Source organism: Tenrec ecaudatus, chromosome 8 (genome assembly GCF_050624435.1).
Source record: "Tenrec ecaudatus isolate mTenEca1 chromosome 8, mTenEca1.hap1, whole genome shotgun sequence".
Lineage (NCBI taxonomy): Eukaryota > Metazoa > Chordata > Mammalia > Afrosoricida > Tenrecidae > Tenrec > Tenrec ecaudatus.
Window position 1 is genome coordinate 99,303,840 of NC_134537.1, and position 20,438 is coordinate 99,324,277.

The 20,438-nt window shown below is 38.6% G+C and overlaps 1 protein-coding gene across 1 annotated transcript in view; it reads right to left on the minus strand.

Moving 5' to 3' along the window:
• Positions 1–20,438, minus strand: part of LOC142455488 (disintegrin and metalloproteinase domain-containing protein 5-like) — a 50,260-nt gene that overhangs the window by 1,518 nt on the left and 28,304 nt on the right. Inside the window, exons 5-7 of the mRNA XM_075557221.1 lie at positions 16,471–16,669; positions 10,461–10,551; positions 9,641–9,872 (exon numbers count right to left, since the gene is read on the minus strand). Coding sequence (XP_075413336.1) covers positions 9,641–9,872; positions 10,461–10,551; positions 16,471–16,669 — 522 coding nt within the window. The remainder of the gene's footprint in view (positions 1–9,640; positions 9,873–10,460; positions 10,552–16,470; positions 16,670–20,438) is intronic.

Here is a 20,438-nt window from a genome sequence, read left to right on the forward strand (position 1 = left end):
AAATAAAATCCTTGGTGTGGCTACCTCACGCTTAGTTCTCTAGAGAAACAAAATACATGAAGTGCATATATGTACATATACAAAGTAATGACTCATGTAGTTTTAGACTCCCTGGGTCAGGTGTTGGGCTCAGGCTTCTCCAGACTTACATAGATGCAAGGGCTGATGAACCCAAGATCAGCGGGCCATATGTCAGTCTTCTGGGTTCTGATGCAAATGAATCTAAGATTGGCACATAAAGTGGCAAGCTCCTAATGACCCCATGATTAGCAAGTAATACCGTAGGCTGCTGGTTCAACATGAAGGAATCAGAGGTTAGATGACAAGCCAGATACAAGATACCCAGAAAAAGCAAGCAAGCTTTCCCACAGCATTCATTTATATTGGAAGCATGGCACACCCAGGAGACCTTTTCACTCTGGAAATTGCCTTAACAGTCTTACCTTCCAAATCACTGAAAATCATAGCCCAACTTAACTATTATAGTCTACCTCTTGTCAACTTGGTACATCTTAAGCCATAGACACACTCTTAGTAAAGATAATCACGAAGTAATACTTGCATTTAACATGATACAACTAAGTAACATGAGCATAATCAGAAAAACACTAACCTCCATTTATGTCTTAAAAAAGTGAAAAAAAGTTATTTGGTGTATACATACAAGGAAATACATTTTCAATGATCACAATTCTCATTTATACACATGATCAGGAGACATTAATATTTAGAGCTAACATCTTCCACCACTCTTTCTATATTCAATTTGCCTTAGAAACCACCTCAGGTGGTAGTGGTTCTTTGCTTGGAAGGATGACCCAAATCTTCATTTGTGAAGGCTATGTGCCAATAGTCAGGCTGGAAATTGGTTGCTGTAATTTAAAATTGACTTTAATCAAATGGTGGTACAAAGAGATGTCTTAAAGATTTTCTTAGATTCCAGATAAATTCTTCTTTACCTCCAGTATGTACTATCAATCCAATTTTCCTTTGATAATCAGGATTAAATATACTACCTGTGTCAAGCTAAGTTGTCTAGAGAAACAACCCAGGGGCACTCATATATTTATAAGAAAGAGCTTTATATCAAGAAGGTATCTGAATCCAGTCCATAGATCTCTCATGGAGTACTAAGATGATACTTTTTTTGTTTAATAAATCATTTTATTGGGGATTCTTACAACTCTTATAACAATCCATCTATCCATTGTGTCAAGCACATTTGTACATATGTTGCCATCATCATTTTCAAAAATTTTCTTTCTACTTGAACCCTTGGTATCAGCATTTCTTTTTCCCCCTCCCTTCCCCATACCTCCCCACCCTTGTGAACTGTTGATAAATTATAAATGATAGTTATTTTCATATCTTACACCATCTGCTATCTCCTTTCACCCACTTTTCTCTTGTTCTTCTTGCTTGGCGGGGGGGGGGGTTATGCATCGACTATTGCGATTGTCTCCCCTTTCTCCTCCCATCTTCCCCCTACTCTTAAGGTATTGCTATTCCCATTGATGTTCCTGAGGCAATTATCTGTCCCACAGGGTCCAGTATAGCCAGATTTTTAATGTAGAACTGGGGTCATGATTGTAGGGGGTGAGGAAACATTAAAGAAATAGATAAATGTTGTGTGTTTTACCTGTGTTATGCTACAACCTAGCTGACTAGCCCCTTCTTGTGACCCTTCTGTGAGGGGAAGCTGACACATTGTTTACTGCAACAATAAGAAACAAATTTTTGATAGGCGCCCCAGCATTCTTGAATACTGTGTGATTCCTATTTTATGTAAATCATACTATGGGAACTGCTCTAATTAAGACACCTAACTTCCTGGAGTTGATTGAATATCTTGACTGTAGGGGCCAAGTGGTAGCACTTAATTAATACAGTTAAGGTGCACATGGCTAACATAATGGAGAGACGAGTCAAAGTTGTAATAAAAGTGGAACACTGTTCTAATATCCCGGCATAATGTGATGCCCACCTTCCCGACATAATCAATGAAGACAATATGGGTGCATAGCAAATGCGGTGAAGAAAGCTGGTGGTGCCCGGATAGAAAAAGAGATAGTGTCTAGGGTCTTAAAGGCTTGAAGATAAACAAGTGGCCATCTAGCGCAGAAGCAACAAGGCCCACATGGAAGAAGCATACCAGTCTGTGTGGTTTATGAGGTGTTGATGGGATCAGGGATCAGGCATCAAAGACCCAGAACAAAAAAATCATATCAATGAAATGAGGGAGAGCACAGAGTGGAGACCAGAACCCATTTGTAGACAATTGGACACCTCCTTACAGAAGGGTCACAAGGAAGACATGAGCCAGTCAGGGTGCATTATAGCACCAATGAAACATACAACTTTCCTCTAGTTATTTAATGCTTCTACCACCCCCCGCCCCCCGATTATCATGACCCCAATTCTACTTTAGAAATCTGGCTAGACCAGAGTGTGTACATTGATACAGATAAGAGTTGAAAACACAAGGAATCCAGAACAGATGAACCCCTCAGGACCAATAATGAGAATAGTATAACCAGGAGACTAGGGGGAAGGTGGGGGAAGAAAGTGGGAACCAATCACAATGATGTACATATAATCTCCTCAATAGGGGATGTACAATAGAAAAGTGGGTGAATGGAGACATTTGTCTGTGTACTATATGAAAAAAATAATAATTTATAAATTATCAAGGATTCATGAGGAAAGGAGGGTTGGAGGGGGACAGCGGTGGATAAATCAGCTGATACCAAAGGCTCAAGTAGAAAGAAAATGTTTTTTAAATGATGCTGGAAACATATGTGTAAATGTGCTTGACACAGTGGATATATGTATGAACTATGATAAAAGCTATAAGAGCCCCCCAATAGAATGATTTTTTTAATTAGGCAAAACAAAAACAAGCAAAAGCCTATGTTGGAGGATGGGGTTGGGAATGGAATCAGTAGGGAGTTCTTAGAAAATTCACATATAATGATAACAATGTATAATTGATCAAGGATTCATGTGGGTGGGAGGGTGAGGGTGGTAGGGGGAATAAAGGAGGTTATACCAAGGGCTCAAGTACAAAATGTTTTGGAAATGATGTTGGCAACATTTATACAAATATGCTTGATACAATTGATGTGTGGAATATAAGCACTGTGAGATAAAGTTTATTGTGCCAACCTGGCCGATAAACACATGTGGGGTTAATTGAAGGACAGAGAGAAAGAAATGGCTCGGTGAGCCTCACTTTTCGAGTTCTTGGGTTTCTTGTTTGCTGATAGTCAGACCAGGGTGCAGCTGTCTTAGTCAGTTCCCTGCTTTAGCTGGCAAGGCTCACTTCCTGCAAGACACCCCTGAGGAGAAGCCACATGGACCTACCCAAAATGCAGCCTTGGTTGCTGGAGCAGTCATGTGGAGACCCCTGCCAGCACTGAGATGCTTACATGCTCACTGATTCAGCTTTCCGCCTGCAGTCAGCATCATTGTATGTGTTGTGTGAGATGGAGGAGGACTTTGTGGATTGTCAGACAAATGGGCTAATGTTAGACTTGTAGGTTTGGGAAGCACTGGGTTGGGATGTTTTCTTGATGTGCACTTACCCTTTATATAAAACTCTTATATATATGAGATTCTATGGATTTATTTCTCTAACACAAGTTGTAACAGCCCCTAATAAAATGATTTTTTAAAGAGTCTTTCTCCTGAGAACTTATCATGACAATTTAATCATAATGTTTCCAGGAGTGAATTGTACAGCAAAATCACTAAATATGCATTTGGCTACCATACGGGACAACAGTATGAAAACAGTAATCATAATAGTCTGGCTCTTGCGGACTTGTAGCATTGCCCATTTAGTCACGGTGTCCTAGGAGTGGGGAATCTACTTAGAAGAATCCTAGGTCAACTAAACTGTGCTCTAGTCCAAATAATCGGAGTAGAGAGTGTGGCCCCTCATTGAATCCCCAGGCTTGGCCCAGTTGACAGATACTCAGCCTCTTAAATGATGAACCTCAAAAAACCCAGTAGCCTCACTACACTAACAAAATTTTACGCTGTTAATCTTTCCGTCTTCCCCAGAGGTACCCAGCAAGCTTTTATAAGAGTTAATTTTCCTATGAGAAAGCACAATTAGACTGTCCAGAAATTACTAAAAATAATCAGAAACTGGCAGAAGCCCTACATTACTTCCCCAATAGATAAAGTAAGGGTGATTATGTAGGAAGGGTCAGGTGGAATTATTATAATTGGCTCTACCTAGGAAAATAGTAAATAAAAGGCAACACCGCATTCCTGGAAGGATTGCAAAGATCATGTCAACCTTCAAGCATTTAAGGGAAGTATGGGTGGTGCTAATCACCCCATCCATGCTAGTCAGCTATTTTGCATGTTCCCCAAACGGAGGGCTCTTTGAGAAAGACACCAGGTAATCCTATATTTAGCCAGGTAACTGATTCCAACTGTAGTTGCTCTTCTTGTGAGCTTGTGTTGCTTGAGAAAGTAGTATGTGGTATTCAACTATTGATCTGGCCAGGGGCTTTTCTAAATTACACTTTTGAAGGATCACCAGAATTAGTGGCTAGGCTAACAATATACCTTTACTGTCCTACTTCTGGAATATGTAAATCTAAATTATAATTTTATCCATAAGGACAAGAATTATCTTTCCCTTCTATAAGAGTCCATGCTTAATAGTTGGATATCCCCCACAGAAGTGTTAGAAGGAAGGTATGATTCAATCAACATGCAGTATAGCATCAACGAAACACACATCATTCCTCTGGTTCTTGAATGCTTTCTCCACCCTACTACCATGACCCAGTTCTACCTTACAAATCTGGCTAGACTGGAGAAAACACATTGATACAGAAAAGGGCTCTTAACACATAGAATTCAGGACAGATAAGCCCCTCAGGAACAGCAGTGGGAGTAGCAATATAATGAGGGGAGGGGGAGGGTCTGGAATGGGGAAGGGAGAAAAAGGGGCAACTGATCACAAGGTTGGACATATAGTCACCTTCCCCCACTCTGAAGGGGATGAATAACAGAAATTTGGATGAAGGGAGACGATGAACAGTGTAAGATAAGAAATAATAATAACAATATAAAATTGATCAAGGATTCACAAGGATGGGAAGGTGGCAAAGGAGGGGGGAAAAGGGGAGCTTATACCAAGGGCTCAAGTAGAAAGAAAATATTTTGTAAACAATGATGGCAACAGATGTACAAATAGTCTTGATACAATTGGTGCACAGAAAGTTTTAAGAGCTGCAAGAGACTCCAATAAAATGATTTTTTAAAGAAGATGCCATGCTTGTCCTTTTTATTGATGAAATTATGCCAACTAGAACTAATAATTGAGACATACTACTTTAGACCTATTGGCTAGACAAATGCAATTTAGAAGGTTCAGATATTAACTCATCCAAAACTCATGTTCCACATTAGAAGTAGCCCAGGTAATACAGTGGGTTAATGTTCGACTGATAATAGCTAGGTTCAGACCCATTAACTGTTCCACAGGAGAAATATTATTTACTGAGCAAATTATCAGAGAAACTAGATATTATGAAGAAGGGTATGCCATCAGAATTGGAGGAAGGCTTATTAACAACTTGGCTTTCTGAAAGTGAGGAGGACTTGATGTACTTGTTGATGTAAATCAAGAATGGTAGCCTTCAGTATAGATTACAACCCAATGCAAGGAAGACCAAAATCCTCACAACTGGACCAATAGGTAACATCATGATAAATGGAAAAAAGGTTTGTCAAAGATTGTGTCTTACTTGTATCCATAATCCGTGCTCATGGAAGCAGCATTGAAGAGATCAATAGATGTATTGCATTAGGTAACTCTAAATCTCTTTAAAGCATTGAAGAGAAAATTACTTGGAAACCAATGCTCTTTTAAAACATTGAAGAGCAAGTTACTTCGAGGAATAAAGCATACCTGACTCAAGCCATGGGATTCTCCTTTGCATCACATGCATATGAAAGTTGGACATTGAATAAGGAAGACTGAAGAAGAATCTATACATTTTGATTGTGTTGCTGGGGAAGAATGTTGAAAGTACCATGGGCGCAAAAAGGACAAACAGATCTGTCCTGGAAAAGCAAGGCCACAGTGCCCTTAGAGGAAGGGATAGAAAGACTTCACCTTACATACTTTGGACATATTGTCAGGAGAGATCAGTACCTGGGGAAAGACATCATGTTCGGTCAAGTGGAAGGGCAGTGGCAAAATAGAGGAAGGCCCTCAAGGAGATGTCTTGCCATAGTGGCAGCGTCAACGAGCACGGGCATGGGGACAATTTGGAGGATGACGCAGAGCTCTGCAGTGTCTTGCTCTGTTGTGCAGAGGGTTGCTATTGGTTGGAACTGACTCCAACCTAACAACAAAAGAAGAGAAAAAATGGGGTGATCTGCTCCCATGACGATATATAGGCTCAGAAATAGTGAGGAACACTTCTGAACTTGTCCTTGAGGGCTGTTATGGGTGGGGAACGATTGCAGGGAAATTGGTTTGGGGGTTCCACATCCGTGACATTTCTAGAGGTCCGATGGCGGGAAGCAAATAGAGATAGTCCTTTTAAAGTGATAGTTCAGTTATGGCAGCTAGCACATCTTAGGGGACAAGCAGGCACAATGCTTAGGGGGTCCCTCCTTGGTTTGAAAGGAGACATTTCCTTTGTTTGGCCGTGCTATTCCTAACTATTTATCAAGTGACCCTAAAAGATGCTAGTCGTGTGACAGAGGAAAGACCCTGCAATCACGTGGGGTTTCTGTGAAAGCTGCGTTGGCATGTGTGCCACACAATCTGACCGACCCGACGTTACGCAGAGGATCAGCTGTCAATAGAGAGATCGTTTTGAAGTTTCTTCCAGGCTGCTACTAGTGAATCCCTTGTAAGTTTGGAACAAAGCCATGTCACCCTCTGCAGATAATAACTTGCCCCTTGAGAAACAGTTTTTGGCTTGTTGCTAGACCTTAGTAAAGACTACATGCTTCCCCGCAGGCACCAAGTCACTATGTAGACTGAGATTCCCATTATGAGCAGGGTCAAGAATACAAAGCACAATAGCACCGCATCAGTAGGTGGAAGCTGTATGCTCAAGCTCAGGCTCAGGCAGGACCTGGAGGCACTAATCAATTGCATGGGCAAGCTGATCCACAATCTCCACTCCTGTCCAGTTCCTCCTTCCAATCCACAAATATGACTATGTGGGAAGTCACTTAGGGTTAGTTGATTAAAGATGAGATTTGTGCATAGTTTAGAGATAGTTCTGTGTATATGAAGGTTTCACTTGAAAATGGCCCTCAGCAGAATGATTTTCTAAGATAACTGAAGGATCATAACGGAAAATTTGCCCAGTGGGTAGTTCTAATGGTTCACCTAGTTACTCACTTTGCTTAGAAATGGCCAATCATTCAATTATATACAACTTGACGGGCCATACCCAATGGTTGGCCATATGGTCAGAGAATTAGAAGGAACATGATTGGAAGACTGATGACAAAGGTGTGTGGGGAAGAAATATGTGGCTAGACTTTTTGAATGGGACAAATGAGAGAAGATATTCACGTCTTACGTGAATGTTCACCAAATGGGGACCTCATCAGAAGAGGATTTTAACAATCAAGTGTGTGGAATAAAACATTCTGTAGAAACCAATCATCTTCTTTCCCTAGCCATTGCCCAATGGTCATTTAAACCAAGTGGCCATGGTGACAGGGATGGAGGTCATGCTTGGTTTCAGCAACAATGACTTCTCATTACTACCCACATCACTTCAGCCACTGTGAGTTCTCAATCTGCCAGCAGCAGAGACCAATAATGATTCTCCAATATGGCACCACTCATTGAGGCAATAAACCATTAACAACCGAGTGGCAGGTTGATGACATTGCACATCTTCCTTCATGGAAAGGGCAATATTTTCTTCTTAACGGGGTATACACTTTCTCTGAGTATGGAATTGACCTCCCTGTATGCAATACCTCTGTCAAAATTACCGCCTGTGACCACATAGGATCCTTATCCACCATCATGGTATCCTATATGGAAAATTAAGTATGGAAATGGGCTCACATTCACGGAATTCATCAGTCTTACTATGTTTCCCATAATCTAGAAGGAGCTAGTTTGAGAGAATAATGGATGATTTCTTAAGGACACAAGCATGACATCATTTAGGTGCCAACACTTTTCAGGGTTAGGTTATGTTCTCCAGGAAACTGGTATGCTCTCAACCAATGTCCAGAGGAAATATGAAAAAGTTTGGAGAAAAGTAGAGCTTAAAGATAAAAATGAAAACACAGATTCCATCAAGGTCAAGACACTTTTGTTAGCAATAACACCAGCCATTTATTCTATCCATTAACAACTGAGGGTCCCATATAACCATTACAACACAGTCTTTTTAATCATTATTAACTACAGACAAATATGTGTCCTTTATTTCTTTACATTTTTAAGATTAAGAAACAAAAAGAATTCAGAAGGAGCCAAATCAAGATTGTAAGTTTGGATGTACATTGATTTCCCACTGAAACTTCCACGAAAATCAAATATCCAATCAAGATGCATTGATAATTATTGGAGATTGAAATGCAAAAGTTGGAAATAAAGAGGGAATTATTTCTGTTGTTTGGGTTGGAAACTATGGTTTTTCTGACAGAAATGGAGCTGTAGATCACATAGAATTGTGAAAGACCAACTTCATTGAAAATACCTTTTTATCAACAACATAAAAAGTTTCTGTACACATGTACCTGACCAGACAAGGATACATAGGATCAGATTGATTATATTTGTGAAAAGTTAATGGAAAAGCTTAATACTAGTAGTCAAAGAGAGCCAGGGGCCAACTGTGGAACAGACCATCAATTAGTCATATGTAAATTCAGGTTGAAGTTGAAGAAGTAAATTCAAACAGGTCCAAGAAAGTAAAAATATAGCTTGAGTTCTTCCCACCTGAATTTGGAAAATATCTCAAGAATAGATTTAACACATTCAATGCTAATGACAGAATATCTAATGAGCTATGGGGCGACAGCATGAGCATCATACCAAAAGAAAGCAAAACATCACTAAAAAGATGAGAGGAATAGACAATATCAGCGCGGATGAATGTCAGAAGAAATCCTGAAAATTGCTTTTGATATAGTACAGTGGCTAATGCAAATGAAAGCAAAACAAAACAGAAAAATTATGATGAAGCAAAAACGTTGAACAGAAAGCTTCAAATGGTAGCCTGGGTAAACAAAATATCGGAAGGAAATGTCCACAACCCTGAAGTTAGAAAGCAAAGGCCATACAGCATGCGATTCGATTTACATACAATATCGAGACAGCAAGCCTTTCTAGACAGTAAGCCCTTCGGCTATTATTTAGGGCCGGGGAAAGAATAAAACACTCACTGCAAACAGGCAAGGGTGAAATTTTGGAGTGACCGTAATGTGCTAAAACTCGTGATCATGGCATGATTATAAACTAATGTCAATGAGTTGTACATTTATGATGGGTAAATTTCAAAGCAAACTGTGCCTCAGAGAAAGCTGTAAAAGAACACATTGAGAAAAGCGCAGTGTAGATGGTCAACATGAATAGAACCATCAAAAACATCTTTGAAAACAGTTGAACTTCTGCAATTACCATTCCAGGACCGCATGGGGTGCCATCATGCACAAACGTCTCATCTCTGTCTGCAAGACCAGAGTATGTTGTGGATTCCGAAACGCCTATGAGCTTAGCTGCAGGTGTGAAGGGTCGATATGTGGTCACACACATTTCATCTCGCAGATGTGTATATAACACAGAGAAATTGGAACGGATCACTAATCTTTTGTGTGGCCATGAACAAATTAATTTTCCACAAAGGAGATCCCTGGAGGTATAAGGCAGAAAAAAAAACAAATTTCTTATTGAAATAGCATAAGTTGCTGACCTAGCTAATAAATGTAAAAAAATATTTTAGAGTTTTCAACCCTTTGAGCAGGTTGACGCGATGATGTGGCTCTTTCTGTTTTGCAAGGTAATGTTGCAAGCGAAAAATAATGACTTTGCAGTCAGGCAGCCCCATGCTCCTTCCCATATCTGTCTTACAAGTGTACGATCCTTAGAAACTTGAGAAAATGAGAAATGTAATCGAAATTTGAATTGTTTATTTGCAAAACGAACTTATGCTTAAAGTCTCATGTCATAAGAAGATAAATATATAATGCATATGAACTACCTAGGACAGATGATAGTTTATCAAAACACTAAATTGAGGGCATTTTATTATCATTCTTTCTGCACTATTATAGGCACTGAGCAAATATTATATGTGGGTCATAGATAATATCGTTTCACTTGCATAATGAAACAAAGGCTAACAGAGAATCCCATTTTATTGTATATATGACATATTCTAGGATCCTTAGCAATATATAATATGTATTCTGAACAAAATAATACTTTTGCAAGTACATACGGAAATGCACACACATCGGGACCACAGTTTCCATATCTATCTCCTCTGCTATTTATTTCCTCATAACAATCAAAAGGAGCACCTGTAGAATCTAAAATAGAACAAAGGAAAAAAGATACATGAAGAAAGCAACTAACTATAACGCAGCTAAATTAAAATTTAGCATCCTGTCATTTGATCTCCATTATGATCCATCTAAATTTGTTGTACTTTTTAAAATTTTTTTGCTTTCTCTTTGACTGAGGTTTTATCTGTTTGACTCAATAGTGATTATATAATTTTGTGTCAACATGACTGACGTGTAGGGGAAGATTCTAGCCTGTCCATCAGGTCACAGCCTGGTTGTGCCTCCTTGTGGGCAGGAGCTCCTCATAAGGAGGGTCCTTTGAACCTTCCCACCTCTCTCTGCCACCACCTTCATGCTGGAATGCCATGCCATGCTGAGAGCTGCAGGAGCCCTGTAACGATTCCACCACTGTTTGATCCACAAGACTTTGCACCCACCAGCCCGTGATCTTCCTGAATTTTGCATCATTGCTTGTGGCTGCATGAGTCAGAAGAGGGTTTTTATGGACTAGCATTGGATTTGTGGACTATTATCAGATATAGGAACTTGATCTGGACTGGGCTGGGCTGGTTTCCTGATACCTAACTAGTTCTTGATATGAAGCTCTCTCTTAGACATATATGAGCGTCACTGGATTTGTTTCTTAGTCAACTCGGCCTAACACAGACTTTGTTATTCTTGTTAGTTTGTTTTGTTTTTAAAGTGTTTTTTGTATATGAAATCCAGGCTAGAGGAATATACAGATGCCGTCTATATTAACGGTCCTTCGGGAGTGTTTCAAAGGAGGCTGGGGGAAATGGGGAGCTAATAACAATGAGCACAGGATTGAAGACCATTTCTAAACCGACTGCGGTGAGGAGTACGCAGTTCTTGATGTAACTGAGCTATTGAATTTATGATATGTGAATTACATACCAATAAAACTTCAGAAGGAAAAAAAGAACTAAATACAATTAAGCCTTGAACAATGGGGAACCTAGGGACATAAATCCCTAAGCAATCAGAAATCAACATATAATTTGATTTAATTTGAAAACTTAATTGCTAATAGCTTACTGTTGACTGGATGCCTTTCCAATAATATAAACATTCACACATATTTGTATGTGTATTATATACTGTACCCACATAAAAACTAACCTTTCAAAATTAAACTAAAAAAGTGTTTCATAAAAAAGGTAAGGTTTTCACATCTGCTGGTGCAACTGCAACCACAACTTCACAAATTTTCTTTTCTTATTTTACAATGGCCTTTGTACTGGATTACTCTATATCAGCGGTTCTCAACCTGTGGTTTGAGACCCCTTTGGGGGTCGAACAACCCTTTCACAGGGATCACCTGACTCATAACAGTAGCAAAATGACAGTTATGAAGTAGCAATGAAAATAATTTTATGGTTGGGGGCGTCACCACAACATGTGGAACTGGATGAAAGGGTCGTGGCATGAGGAAGCTTGAGAACCACTGCTTTAGATGGAATGGGCGAGCAAATGAATCGACAGACATTATTCTTCAGTGTTTATAAAGCCATTGCACTCTCGTGGAATGCTGGAACTTTTCATCTTAAGAGCACTCCCAACATCATAGAGGCACTTCACATGGGTTCCAGTTTACAGTACGGCACAAGACAGAATGAACACTGCTCGAGAAATCTAGAGGTCGCGTTTTAATGTGAAATGTTTTGGAGAGCTGAACTGTACGCTCAGACGAATAGTGGTACACAGTGCTTTAAAAATAAATCCATGTGTAAGTTGATCCACAGAGTTCTAACCCTTTTCATCAAGGATCAGCTATGAATCTCAATACAGAATTTAAGTTATACTCTACTCAAACATTACATCACTGTAAATAATAATATTGTACATAGAAACATTTTAATTACTTTCTGATATATCAGAAAGTAATTAAAATATATATACATATATGGATGGATGGATGGATGTAATCTGGAAAGTAAGTAAAAATATCACTTGGAAATTTGGACTGACTCTGGCACGCGCCAATCAGTCAATGTTGCAAAATCATGATCTTTTAGGCTCCCCAATAAAACAGTTGTACTGTTGCTCCATTTCACTTGAAGGAGTTATTAATTGGTATTGTGGTTCCACGGCATGGACCCATTGTTACTTTGGGTAACAATATCTAGGAGTAAACAAAAAGTTCCTGATTTTATATGTGGCAGAAAATAAATAGTGTCATTTCAATAGCTCCAAATAAGCACCCATTCCCTTCTCTATTTTATCGGAATTATTTCTGCACTTTCTGCCTTAGATTCTTGTCCAATTTGATTAAGAAAGGGGAAAAATGTGATTCACCATTGTCCCAAAGAGGTAAATTTGATTTGACTTTTCTGTTCCAAATGTGAGAATCCATTGTATTTGCTAGTAAGCCTGAAGCTGTATGCTTTCAAGTCAAATTCTGACTTGCGGTGACCCTTTTGTGCAACAGAACAAAACTGCTGATAGTGCGTCACACTCTCATTATTCTTATGTTTGAGCCATCTAAGAAGCCACTGTGTTACTCCGTCCTGTTGAAGATCTTCCTCCATTCCTTTTGTGATGTCTCACTACCAAGTATGGTGTCCATCTCCAGGGAAGTGTCTCTCCTGACAAGATGTCCAAAGTCAAAAGTACATGAGCCAAAACTCGCCATCCTCACTTCTAAGGGGCATGCTGGTTGTACTTGTCCCCAAACAGATTTGTTTGTTCTTTGGGCAGTCCATAGTAACTTCAGTATTCATCACAATCACAATAATCCAAATTCATCAAGTCTTCTTTGGTTTTTGTTATTCAATACCCAACTTTCATACGCATACGAGGCAATTGAATCTACTATGAATCAGATCAACCACACTTTTATCCTCAAAGTAACATCCTAGGTTTTCAGTGCCCTTTGATCACTGAGCTGCTGCTTCTGGGAGCATCGATTGTAGATTCATGCAAGATGAGATCCTTGACAACATCAACCTTTTCTCCATTGATCACAATGCAAACAATTGGTTCAGTTGAGAGGATTTTGGTCTTCTTTCCATTGACCTGTAAACCATACTTACAGGTTGTAACCTTTGATGTCCATCAGCAAGTGTTTCAAGTCCTCCTCACATTTAACGAGCAAGGTTGTGCCTCTACATACCACATATTGTTGATAAGCTCTGTTCCGCCAGATGCCTCATTCATTTTCATACAAACCAGCTTCTCCGCAGACAGACTGAATAGCTATGGTGAGAATATACTCACCTTTCCTGATGTGAAACCATGCAATATTCCCATGTTCTGTTCTCTCAACTGCCTGTTGAGCCAAGTATAGGTTCTTCATGAGCACAGGTAGTGTTCTGGGAGTCCCATTCTTTTCAAGGCTATCCATAGTTTGCTATGATCCACCCGAAGCCTTTAGCACAGTCAATAAAATACAAGTAAACGCATTGCTGGTAGTTTGTGCTTTGAGCCAAGATCCATCTGACATCAGCAGTCTTTGTTAGACTTCCTAATATGACTCCAGTCTGAACTTCTGGCAGCTCGCTGTCAATGTACTGATGCAACCACTGTTGGATTATCATCAACAATATTTTACCTGCATGTGACATAAGTGATAAGGTTCTACAGTTTGAGCATTCTGTTGGGTCACCTTTCTTTGGAATGGATGAAGCGTCTATCTTTTTCCAGTCAGTGCCCAAGGTACTGTCTTCCAAATTTTATAGCATAAAGGAGTAAGCTCTTCATCGGCTTGTGGAAACATTTCAGTTGGTATTTCATCAGCTCCTACAGCCTTGTTTTTGGCTAAGGCTTTTCAGTGCAGCTTGAACTTCTTCCTTCAGCACCACCAGTTCTTTCTCGTCTGCTACCTGCTTCCTGTAATGGTGGAATAGCAACAAGTTCTTTTCTTTACAGTGACTCTGCATTTTTTCACCTTATTTTGATACTTCCTGCATAAATCACTATTCTGTCCATAGAACCTTGTAAAAGTAAAGCTCAAGGCTTGCATTTTTCTTCAGTTCTTTCAGCTCAAAAGATGCTAAGTTAGTTCTTTTTATTGAGTTCTCCAACTCAAAGTCGTTTCATATTTCATTATAATATCAGACTTTATCTTCTAGAGCTGCTCTTTGAAATTTCTGTCTTTTAAAGACCTTTTGCTCTCTTAATGAATGATGTTGTTGATGCTCTCCTTCAGCGCACAGGTCTTTGCTCATCAGTGAACAATTCAGCACACCTGTTCTTGAGATGTTCCCTAAATTTAGGTGGGATATACTCAAGGTTTTATTTTGACTCTTGTAAATTGTTTTAATTATCTTCAACTTCAATCTGAACTTAAGTAGGAGCATTTGATGATCAGTTCCACAGCCAGTCCTTGGCCTGGGCCTGGTTTTAGCTGCTAATATTGAACTTCTCCATAGACTCTTCCCACAGATGTTGTCAATTTCATTTCTTTGGATGAGTCCATTTGTGTAGTTGTTTATGTTGCTGAACAAACTACTGATGATGAAGAAGTTGTTCTGCAAAATTCTACCATGAAATCTCTGGCTTAGTTTCTATTACCATGAAAATATTTTCCAACTACTGTTTCTTCACTCTTGTTTCCCACTTTCCTATTTGTTGGGTCAGGGACAGGCTGTCAGGGCCTCAACCCTTCTCCCTGCATGTACCAGGCAATTAAGCTGATGGACAATTCTCAGGAGAGACTCCAAAATAACTGTCTTCCCTCCCCAACTGCAACAGCTGGACAATTAGACTAAGGAAAAAACATGACAACAGTAGAAAATCCCCAGCAGCTGCAGCTCCTCCCTCTCCCCAAAGGGCCCCTCCTTTACAAACCCACCACTCCCCACACTGGGCACAACTTCCCGGGGCTACTTGCTAGACCACTGAACCTCACCCGGGAACTTCTTTTCCAATAAAGAGCTGTTACAGCCGCTTAACTTTTTCACCCTTTGTTTGTCCTTATGCCTCAGTTTACCTCTCAGTATTAGAATCACCAATTATTATCTATGCATCTTGATTGCATGTTTTATCTATTTCACACTGAAGACATTGGTAGAATCCTTCAATCTCTTCATTACCCTCCTGATGGTACTGTATAAATCTGCATACTAGTTGCATTGATTGGATTTCCTAGAATTAGGGTAGATATAATCCTACCACAGACAGCATTGTACTTTAAAATAGACCTTGAAATGTCCTTTTCAATAAAGAAAGAAATGCCATTCCTCTTGTCTGTTTTATTTTTATCATAGTACAGCACATGATTTTTTTATTTAAAGTGACCGATACCAGTCCATTTCAGCTCACTAATGCATACAATGCCAATTTTTAGGTGTTCAATTTCATTTTTGACAATTTCCAATTTTCCTTGATGCATATTTTGTACAAAAGGTCTATATTTAGAATAGACTATAAAAATAGTCTAACTAAATCAGCTTAGCTCAAGAGGGCACCCAAGGTTGACCAAATGTGGTCTACATATGTTGTCAGTTGAAGTTCTTGCTTAGCAACGTCCTTTAAACAGATCCATTCTGAAAATTCATTCACTTGTTTCTAATCTCTGTTTTCTTCTAACCAAAGTCTGGCTAAGTCTACACTAAATCCTTCCATCCCAGGATATATATATGTAATATATATATATATAATCATCTGTGAGAAGCAGCATTTCTACTTGAGGCTTCTTCCTTGTGCAAAGAAAATTTTCATATAAATTCAGAGGTTTTTAAAATTAAATTTCATATAAATTGCATTAAATCCCATATAAATTCAGAATAGGAGAATGATGATTTCCTCTAGCATTACTGTCATACACTAGGGAAGACTTCATGCATTAAATAATTATGCTTACATTTTTATCCTACATATATATATATATATATATATATATATATATATATATATATATATATATATTAGACTTTACAACAATCAGAATTTAGGAACAAAGAAGAAATTCATGGTCATTACCTCCTCCAATCAATGCTTGGCACTGTCTGTCAAATGACTTACATCTTCCTTCAAAGCACCAGGCATCACCAGAATCACAACTTTCTCCATTACGTGCAAAAGTGTCCTCCACACAGAAGCTACTAGATCCATTGCAATATTCAGGAAAATCACATTGATCATCAATGCGTTCTCTACATAGCTCACCAGCTGGTTTTATCTAGGAGGGAAAGGAATATGAAAAATTATCACTTATCAATAATACGTAAGTTTTATTATTTAGTCTATAAATAAAAGATTAATGATTATATTATTTACTCTCTAAATTTCCATTTTTATTTGTTGCTGACAGCAATAAGAAAGATTAAAAGTTACTGTTAACTACTTACCACCACATTTATGTAATTAAATTTACTGTGGAGAAAGGAGTGTAAATTAAATTTACTGTGGAGAAATACACAGAGATTTTACTTTCATTTGCTATGAAAGAAGTTAGATGCTCAAAAATAAGAGTACTTTAAAAGAAACAGGAGAGACCAAATGGAGATAAAAGATTAGTATTAAAATTACTTGCAATTCATCCAGGACTACGCTCACATAGGCATCCTCTAGCTTCTCTACATGCTGCTCTTTAGCAGAGATCAACAACTACTTACCACAAGAGGGGTGGGAACCCCAATCTATTTTTACACTGTACATATAGTGTCAGAATACACAGGATAACGTTTATTTCAAACACTACAATGGAAACAAATTAAAAATCAATTTCCCTAAATCATAGCTCTGATCTCTTTAGCAGTTCATGTATATCTTAGAGATTGTTGGGTTTTCTAATGGTGTAGCTGTTTTACCTCAAGAAAAACTTAAATACAATTTCTGAAACCCCTCTTTTCTAAGCCTAAATCCAGATTTCTCATAATTGTCTTTCACTGTCAATGTCCGGTAGCATAAATGTGTTCCATGTTTTAAAGATTTTAAAAGACATTCACGTCTCCTCAAATATTTTATTTATATATATATATATATAAAACAATATTTGCTGTCTTTAGCAAATCTTGACTTGAATTGTCAGTGATGAGTGATAAAACAAAATACAATATTTACTCTTGTTACCTAAACTTATAGAGTGAACTTTCTAATATAGATTAATATTCAAAATCATTTCTTTAAAAATGCATTAAATATTATTAAAACTCAATACTGGTTTCTTCAGAATTTGCTTCATTTTACAAATTTCTAGAATTTATTTATGGCACTTACAAATATTCAACTGTTCAAAAAGTCTTTGAGTCTAGATTTATCATCCTGTTTGGTTCCCCAATTAAAATACAGACTAATTTTTTTACATGTTTTCATTTTGTACTTATGTAAGACTATTGCTTTTAGCGTTTTGAAAATTTTACTTTCTCAGTGAGAGAAGCTATTCTTCCAAGATATATTAGTAGACCTTCCTAACCAATAAAATCACGTTATTTGCAAAGTACACTTAACAGACTCACCTTGTATTTTAAATATTTCTTTCTTTGTCTTTTATTTTGAATAATAAATGGCTGCAAACTTGTAGTTTTTCTGGCTCTCTTTTTCTGAGTTATTTTTACTGTTCCTTGCTTTTAGATTTGATTCTTGCCTACGCCCTTAGTCCATCGAAGACGTGTAATTTCTTTCCAGGGCTCTATCATTTTCTGTAACTGAACCCTAGATGCTAGAATCATGTCTTGCTTCTGACAGAAGCCAACACCACACAGCTAGACGTTGTGGTTGTTAGGTGCCATGCTGTTGGCTTCAACTCATAGCAACCCTATGAACAACAGAATGAAATACTGACTGGTCCTGTCCCACCCTACCCTTGTTTCTAGATTTGCACACATTGGTGCTAGTCCTTTGTCAGTCCATCTCACTGAGAGTTTTCCTCTTTCACCGATCCTCTACTCTCCTGTCCATGATATCTTTGTCCCCCCAGGGACTGGTTTCTCCTGAAAACGTGTCCAAATTATATGACACACAATTCTGCCATCTTCATGTCTAAGGAGCATGATTCATTCCCAAGGAATATAATAAATGTGTTTACTCCAAGACAGATTCATTTGTTCTTCTGACGGCTCATGGTGTTTTCAATGTACTGTACTCAAATCATAATATAAATGCATTAATTCTCTGAAATCTTCCTTATTCATTGTCCAGCCTTCACCTAGAGGTGAGGCAATTTCAAATACAATGAGGTCCACCTTCGAACACTAAGCCTGTTAACATTTTGAAGACATTTTCTGTAGATTTGCCCCATGTAATTTGTTGTCTGATATCTGAACTGCTGCTTCCATGAATGTTGACTATGGATCCAAGTTAAATGAAATCCTTGACAACTCCAGTCCTTCCCATGTGGTTAATTGGTGTAGTTTTGAGGATTTTTAAACATTGCTTATACTAACTTATAATCTACGCAAAAGGGATGCAGCCTCTGATTGTCATTCGCAATTGCTTCGACAAACAAAATTTTGTCATCTGTACACTGCAGGTCGCTGATAGGCTTTCCTCAAATTCTGATACACAGCTGTGCCTACCGTCCAGCTTCTTGGGTTAGTAGCTCAGTATACAGATTTCATAAGTATGGTGAAAAGCTACAGTCCTGATATATACTGCCTAAATTTTAAAGCATGTAGTAGTCCCTTGTTACTTTCATATGACTACCTCTTAATTTATGTACATGATCCATATTAACACAATTCAGCCTGGAATTCCCATTTTTCACAATGTTATTCATAGTTTGTTATGATACACTTAATCAAATGCATTGGCATAGTCAATAGAACATCGGTAAACATTTATTTGTTATTCTCTGCATTTAATCAATATCTATATGACATCAACAATGATATGCCCCAGTACACATCTTTTTTCTGAATCCAGTGTAAAATTTGGGGAGCTCACTATCAATATCCTGCTGCAGCTGTTTATGAATTACCTTCAAGAAAATGTTATTTGCGTGTGATAATTAGGCTTTGTGTCAACTTGGTTGGGGCAGAATCCTCTGTACTTGAACAGTTGAGATCTCCCAGATGATGGGATGTAACATAAAATAATCAGCTGCATGATGGGAGCAGTCAGCAGCAGTGGGACGCTTAGGGGAACATGCCATCCCATACTCAGGTCAAAGCCCTGAGGTGTCTTCCTCAGGGTATGGCCTACTTCATACATAAGTTAATGCGGTCATAAGGAGAGTTTCTTCATTTCTGGCAGGTTTTGATCCTGACTACGGCTCGTTTATTCTGGTTATGTAGACAGGAACCAGTAACCTGCTATATTGCTTGCTGACCCTGGATCCATCAGAGCCTGCCATCTGACCTGCCAGTGTTAGATTCCTTCAGCTCTGCTTTCACCAGTCATGGTCTTCCTTCATCTCCCTGCTTTTTCTTCCTACTTCTTGGTTCTTCAATCCCCAAAACTCTTTATGATATGAAAGGCCTGCACCTTAGTATCTGATCCATAAACATGTACTAGGCTGGACTTATCCACTTTTACAACTGCGTGAGACACTTGCTTGATAAAATATCTTTCCTTACATGCACACCACTGATTTTGCTTCTCTAGAGAACCCAGTCTGATAGTTTTATCCCCAAATCTCCCTCAACTACAAAAAGTACAAGAAAATAAATCTACAGACACCAAAAGGAAAGAAGGAATGGACTTGGCAGAGAGAACAACCAAGGTCTCCTTAGCAACTCCCAGAGAACTGCCAAGAAGGGGGCTATCCTGCACTTCTTTGCAGTGAGAATTTCAACTTCAAGCTGAACAAACTCAAGTTTATTGAAGTTGGAGTGTACCAAAGCCTGCTGACAGATGTCCTTTTGCCATTGACCAGTGGCATGAGCCACTTTAGTGAGTTCCACTCCGTCCCAGAACCACTGAATTTTTTCTGGCCCCTGAGGCAACCCAACCAATCAGACTTCTTACCTCATTCGCCTCTGGGAGATAGCTAGTTATGCATAAGCAGT